The 7,880-nt window shown below is 32.4% G+C and overlaps 1 protein-coding gene across 1 annotated transcript; it reads right to left on the bottom strand.

Moving 5' to 3' along the window:
- Window positions 1-2,260: 2,260 nt before the first annotated feature.
- LOC136971759 (large ribosomal subunit protein mL64-like) lies at window positions 2,261-2,791 on the bottom strand. The gene is made up of 2 exons (XM_067266255.1): window positions 2,537-2,791; window positions 2,261-2,455 (listed from the first exon to the last, which is right to left on the bottom strand). The coding sequence occupies exons 1-2, from the start codon at window positions 2,789-2,791 to the stop codon at window positions 2,261-2,263; spliced, it is 450 nt and encodes a 149-aa protein (XP_067122356.1).
- Between the last annotated feature and the right edge of the window lie 5,089 nt (window positions 2,792-7,880).

The raw sequence follows: 7,880 nt of genomic DNA, 5'->3' as shown, positions 1-7,880 counted from the left end.
TGCTTTAACAGATAATTATATTAAGTGCCATTAAAATGAACTCAAAATACTTAAATTATAATGAGATTACATGATTTCTAGAGAAACAAAGTTAATATTTTTGTTACAACAAAAAAAGTTGATGTTTTTTATTATGTAGTCGTGCGAATAAATATTTCACGTAAATCAATGACTGTTTTATTCTAAATATGTCTTAATAAACCTATTATATATATATATATTAACATAACATCGAAATTATTTTCACAAGCCATATAATGTAGTGTTTTATTTTCGGGTCTGTGGGACCCCACCAGGCGCTCGACGGAAATTTCTTCACCAGGCACTCCGACGGTTAATGGAATGCTGCGACTGGTTTGATGTTAATAATGTCAAAAATGTCAGTCAATTTTACAGGAAATGTCGCTAACGAAACTATTATATTATTTATGTTCATCAGAACAAATAACACAATAATTTTTATATATTAGTTAAGCTATATAGTTAATTTTGTAAATTAGTAATGATTCGATTCATTGCAGATTAATGTATTAAAAGATGAGACGTCTCATTTCAAAATGCATCTTATCCATCTTATATTTTATACATCTTTGTTTTCCTTCACCTCATATTATTCTTCTACCTATATTAGTTAAACAAATATAAATTTCTCTTATATGAGGATTTATCCAAAAACTATAAAGAGAATATAGATAGGGCATAACTTTAATAAATATCGTGTAAACAATTTGTAAAATGATAAAAATTAAAGTTTTTAGTGTGTACTGTATTTTTCTTTATGCATTATCACTACTTATTTAGGCGATATATATTCAATTGTGTATGATTTGCCGGTGCAATATAACATAACAGTAAATATTTCTTTTACTTTGGTTATTCTGTTTACTGTTTTTAATTGATATTTTTTCAATGAATTACGTTAGGTGAACCTATCTCATCCTCTAGTTTGTCTTTGTCATCAGAAACTCTTATCACATTTTCACGATCTCCTTATCTGCCAACATTCCGCATGTTAACAGGGAATCGTGTAAGTCTAAAAACTTCTCAAATAAAGCGTCTAGATTAAGTCTATTCTTATTCACGCTTTCGAATTTATTTCACTGCTTTCTAAGTCTTCTCCCGTGTCAATGGTGTTTGTTATTATTTCTTTTCCTCATTGTTTCGTTGCTTAAATCCTGGTTTTAGAAAACTGTTGTTGGTTGTTTTTTTGTAACGTTCTTAAAAGCATAGTCTCTCATTCTCACAGCGTCTAAAATATTGATAGTGGTAAGTGTAAGGCGTTCGGAAGTTTTCGAACCAGATCTTTTCTGTTTTCCACTTTGAAACAACAATTAACTTCTCAACATTTCGAAAAAAACACAAAAGGGTGGTTGTCGTTTCCGCCTTTTCAAGTATTGTTAAAACACAACTATTACCTTGCCATATCACGTGAATTATAAGAAAGACAAAAATAAGCAATCCAAGCATATCTCTTATTATATAAACTTGCTCCGGAATAAAATCATGTTTGGCCAGTAAAAACTAAAACCAATGGAGATGACAAAAAATCTAGCAATGTTATGCTTAACTTTTTCGGCAGTATTTGGTGGAGTAAGAAAAACAAGAAGTATCGATGCAAGTTATCTCAATCTGCAAGAATTGCAGGAAACTTCCTACGCAATACTCCTTTCTAGATCAAAATCCGATTTTAATCTACCCTTTTCCAGCGCTAGTCTCGTTTCTAGCGATTATGGCACTCCCGTAAGACCAAAAACTATCGTGGGAACTGATAACGAGAGAAAACAAAGAGTTAGAGCTGTTTACTCTTATCTTTCGAGCGGTGAAAATCAATTGAGTTTTCACGAAGGCTGATTGGAGAAAGAAATAAGGGTTGGCAGTACGGAGAAAATTTAAGAAATCACAGGTTCGGTTGGTTTCCTATCGCTTATACAGAACACGAAGAAAATGATAAAACCGATAAAAATGAAAACAGGACACCAATTATAGAAAGATGAGATAATAAGGATACATCCACCTACTCCCCTTCTACAAAAAATCGACCATTTTCACAACGTTTCGTCAGTTTTAGTTTTGATTCTCGCTTAGTAGACATCGCTTCGGGATTGACAATCCCTAAACAAACTCGTCCGCTTTCGACATTTGCCGATATCATGTTACATCTAGGACCACTCGTTCTGGGACTTGTATCGGTCTTCGGGCTAGAATCCTGTTTAGCATTATCTTGTTTATTAAATATTAAATGTTATTTAATATTTAATTTTCAAGAGCTTTTGGGCGATTGTTCTTCAGCTGCACCTAATAACGTGGCAAGCATTTTTTGTTCACGTTCTTGCTTCCTCAATTTTCTCTTTACCTTCTTTTCCTCCTCCTCTTTCATCTGAAGCACCTCCTGGAATCGCTCATCCTTAGGATCCATTTTATAACCAATGTATTCCTGTACGTCTTCGATTAACTTCTGTTTACGTAATTTTTGAGCTTTTGCTTCTGCTTCTTTCTTCTGTTTTCTAATTTAAAATTCTCTCATCCAGGTATCTACTTTAGCCATATTCTTTTCAATCATTTCTTCTCGTTCTCTCCTGTATTCTAGCTCCTGCTGATCTTTTTCTCTCACTTTTGCTAGCATCTCGTTCAAAGGTGTATGAGCAATTGATTGATATTTTTTCAATTCTTTCAGATATTCTTTAGATGGCCACATCAAACCCGGATTTATTCCGGACTTTTCACCAAATCTCGCGTAATTTTTACGAAGATATGCCAATTGGTAATGATGAAAATATTGCAAGGGTAACATCTGCTTTTTTATATATATCTGGCGAACACTTTCTGGTAAACGTGAGACATCGCGTTTCTTCTCTATTTAGTCTATTTCATTATTGTCTGAAGCTTCATCACTCGCTATTGTCGAACATAATTTAAAATTATACCGTTTTAATAAATTCAGATCAAGAAATAAAGTATTTTTTGTATTAGAAGTGAATAATCTATACATATTTCTCGATAATTTAAGGTTAATATCCATTATTTCACGAATTCACACACGTTCAATACATGGCCGCCATATTGTCCCGTAGATTTGTAAGCAACCAAACAGGCTAAGTTGTGAGAATAGGTTTTGTTTATCCAAATTTGGGTATAATTTAATCGACAGACTTTGTCTTCAAGTTTCATTTAAACTTAGTTTTTGATTATATATTTTTCTAGGATTATTTATATATTAACACTGTAATGACCATACAAAACAATTGGGCCAATTCAATCTTCTTTCTATATTTCATTAGAGACTGACAATATACAACCCGAAAATAAAACATAAGGGTCGATTTACACACAACAGTAACGTGCCGCCACAGTGCAGTAAGCATCGATAAATATCACACATAGCCAATCAGAGCTTCATGTACGACACTTGTATGATCGACAGAATACAGATCACGTGACGTAGATGAAACTCTGATTGCCAATGTATGATATTTATCGATGTTAATGCACGAAACGGTCACTGTGCCGACACGTCACTGTTGTGTGTAAATCGAACCTAAATCTTATTTAAAATAGCCGAGAAGATATCATTAACAACATGTAAGGCACTTGGCACCGTTCGTTTTTTATAGAATCCAATATCAGTTTATGAAATAGAATAAAAAAGTTTTTCAATATCAGCCAAGTACTCCGAGTTTCCTCTATAGATACAACTAGAACTTGCTTAATGTTGAAATTTTTTAAGGGCTGTTTGAAATAACTGACGTCGGATCCTACAAAGAAAGGTCGGCGTCAAATGTTTTACATGTACAGTGCATAGAATTCTGCTTTGTTTTATCAACGAGGATTTAAAAAGGCTTTCTATTTTGTCGGAAAAATAACTTCTGGGGAAAAAGGTAGAGTAAAACCAGTCAGACGAATTGTAGATCTATAAGAATAAGAACAATTGAAACCCCTCAGGGCCTTGAGATTCGTCTTGAGTAACCTCGAATAAGAATGGCTTTGTCCAGGGCTGCATCAACAGATTTCTGACGTCAAGATCGAGTATAAAGTACTTACTTTGGAAAAATATTAACAATTATTCTTGAAATTCTAGAAATATGAATAATAAAAAGTATTCGGTGATGCTTAACGTAGGAATTTCCAGTACAGTATACAGTACATACTGTATATTCGACGATGTTACGTAAATCATAAGAATTATAAAATCTGTAAAATTACGCAGATAACCTCATATGTTTAGTAAAAAAATAATTTTATTATTATCCAGCGTATTTTCTTCGAAAATCTCTCTGTGTAAATATATACTTTCTTATTAGTAAAAAACCGTGCTATCGTTTTTCACGATCGTTATAAAAATGCTAATATGTGATCGTTAAATATTAAGCAAAAACTGTTTTTAATACTATTCTTCTGTTTTTAAACATGTTTTGCTTTAGTTCATACAAATTGAGAAAATAATTATTTTTTTACACTAATATACAGTTATTATTTTATTATTATTATTATTTATTAGCACAATGTGCAGCCTGGCTCCGCATAAGCACTACCAGGTTACTAATACAGATGCAATAACATGTAATTACAGAGGATATAAGAATTAACATAAAATGAAAGAATAATACAGTAGAATTTAAAGCGACACATATAAACAGACAGCACAATGGCAAAGTACAATCTACAGTAACATACATGACGATTAACAATGCTGCCTATACTTAGAAACAGAGCATGATATGCAATGATTAAGAGTAGGAACATGACATTTATATGCATTAACCTCTTGGGATGCCGTCTGTCGTATATGACACACAATTTTCCTTCCAAAGAATGAGAAGCAGCTCTTGTTTTTTGCTTTCTAAACAATTATATTTGTTATTAATTTTATCAGTAGAGTTTAGTGAAGCTTATTAGACTACATGCATCCTACTGTGATAGAAAAAAAGGAAAATATGAGTGATTGTCTGAGCACATGTTTTTGGAAGTGATCACAAGTATGACTGTTTCATGTAAGTATTCATTTTTCTCTATTACTATTGATTATAATTTTACAATTTAAACGTGATTTTGTTCAGGAGACTTCTAAGATTATATAAGAGTATTTTTTAAAAACTATATTAATAACAGTATTTCATGAGATAAGCTAACTTTTGAATGTGTCGTATATGACACGTTGGTTCTTAATGTTACAATAATTACATTACAGCCTATGAACTGTTTTCATATTGGCAAGTCATTTACTTTTATAGTTATTTTGTCATTTAGTCAGCAATATGTATTCTATTATTTATTTTCATTTTTATTAAATTAATTTATTAATAAAAATAATTATTCATGTTTATTAATAAATTAATAAATTAATTTCTGTGATTTGTTTTTGTATAGTTATTTATCTGGTTTGCAAAATTTTGTTTGTTAAGAATTTATAAATTATTAATATGATAAGTCATATATTAAAACTAAATCATTGACATTTATTATAAATTTTTTCAGTGTCAACAGATAAAATAAGAAAGGAACATGATAGGACACTTGATATTGATAGAAATTTGTGTGGACTGGAAGGCAGGTCCAGTGATGAAGACAGTGATCAAACATTTAAACCAGTCAGAATATTTATCAACCAAATTGTCCTGAAGAATGTAAGTCATTAGATGATACATTTGACGATGATGAAAATGATGCTTCAGCTATGTAAATAAACGAACATTTCTTGACATCAATGCAGTAACAGACTCCACCATGGCACCCATACAAATAGATTTAAGCTTTTGCTACCAGCTCCTGCATTTCAGGAAGAACCCTGAAAGGGTAAGGAGTATGAGTCTGAAGAATATTTCTTGAATTATATTTCTGAAAATCTCTTTGATGCCATTGCTTGATGATGACATGCACAAATCAAATATCACTGATTCACCTGGAAAAACTTTTGAACTTTAACTGCTGATGAAATGAAAACAATTTTTGGATAGTCTACAGAAGAGATAGCAGAGCAATAAAAAAAAGATAGAATAACCTACTTCAATATTTGAAATTAAAGTAAAAGTGTCAAAATGGCTATTACATTCAGATAGTACAAAAAAATAGAAAAATGAATAGTGAAGATGACGAATAAAAGGAAAATAATAAAAAAAATACTCCAACTTTACATCCCAGAAAATACAATGCAAAAGTGGAGCAAAGATCTGCCAGATCATTAACATGCCAGAAATTGCAAATGGGAAAAATCACTGCAGCCAAATGCACTGATATAAAAGTGTATGAGCTACAGTGTACTGTATCAAATGCAAAATCCACCTGTGCCTTGTGACAAGTAAAAAGTGCTTCAAAGCATGTCATATGTAAATATAAAATGTCAATTATTGTATAAAAACAGTCAAATAATCCATTTTTACATGGACAGAACAGTTTGCATTTTGTACAGGTAGAGATCCATAGTGTCATATATGACACATACCATTTTTTAAGAGAATCAGCGATGACCACGATGAGATACAGAAGTGAGCTTGTGGTAGACCTGAATAATGATATTAAGGTGAGGATACAGTTTTTTATTGTTGATCAGATGATGGCAGTCACACAGCCAGTTGAGATCACTGTTCAAAACTGCACAACGGAAAAAATGTTGTTGGTGACTAAACAATCAAAGATATAATGATGAAACGTCACATAATGGGCAGAGGTAAAGGGAGAAACAATGTAAGTAACTATTGAAACGTTCATGATCGGTAAAGAACTGGGTGTTGAAGTGATTTGGAGTGAGCCAGGTTGCATGAAGAATGTCTTTGATGGATGGGAAAAAGCAGAAGGCGATCTTCATATTGTTGCTCCAACGTTGCTGACAGATATTAATTAGGTCCTCCCAAAGTTTGCTGAGGTAAAGAGCAAAGAAGAGCTTGTCATAGATGATAAGGATAGTGCTATCAGCAGCAGCAAATTTGGAAGCAGGTCTGCACGCTGATTTCCGGGAATGCCGTTGTGGGCTTTAATCCAGCTAAAAGAATAATTATTGTTAGAAGTCACGATAATTTTATGAATGCTGATGATGATAGGATGAGTGGAGTAGCTATTGATGAGCTGAATAGCAGAATTACTATCAGATAGAATGGAGATATTGTTGTTATTGTAGTGAAGATTTGACCAGTTGAGAGCTTGCATAATGGCAAAGATTTCTGCTTCAAAATTGCTGCACTGTAGGTGGAGCCCGAAGCGTTGTGAGTAGAGTTCTACACCGTTGATGTAATCAGCAAAGCTGCAGCCCGTGCAGTCCAGAGATTTACTATCAGCAGTGTAGATGGCAACATCAGGGTTATCAAAGTAGCGATTGATGATGCTGAGTAAAATACTAAAATTGGGAGTTGCTGAAATGTTAACAGGAGTTTCAAGATTATTGGCCAGAAGGGATCCATTGTTTGTGGTTACATCAATAGCACGTTTTAAAAGAGATTTGGAAATCAGAAGAGCCAGGTGCAGATAGATAGATGGTTTTTTAGTAATGATTTGTGGGCTAGTGATTAGACAAGTACTGTAATCCGTGGTAACTAATATACAGTTACAAAGTCAATCTTTAAAAATAAAAAAGGAAGAACCATTTAAAAATTCAAGCACAAACAAGCACAAAACTAAAATTGTTTGAGGCGCCTTCTGTTATAAAATTTTATTTGATAAATTGATCTAATAGATACCACATGTTAAATAACTGCGTTATCCAGCTTTTCTGTTCAGGCTCGGACATAAAACCTATTACCAGAAATATGATGAAACTAAAATATAAAACAAAATATATAGAAAAACATTACTTAAGAAAAGCTTTATATAAATGTATAAAATATATCGCATTTTTTATATGTAGTAGGGTTCATCGTACATTTTAAACGCTATTTTAGTTTGTGCTCATATAA

The sequence above is a fragment of the Centruroides vittatus genome, unplaced genomic scaffold, assembly GCF_030686945.1.
Source record: "Centruroides vittatus isolate TY-2023 unplaced genomic scaffold, ASM3068694v2 contig_2699, whole genome shotgun sequence".
In the NCBI taxonomy this organism is placed as follows: domain Eukaryota; kingdom Metazoa; phylum Arthropoda; class Arachnida; order Scorpiones; family Buthidae; genus Centruroides; species Centruroides vittatus.
This window is presented reverse-complemented; position numbering and strand designations above follow the sequence as displayed.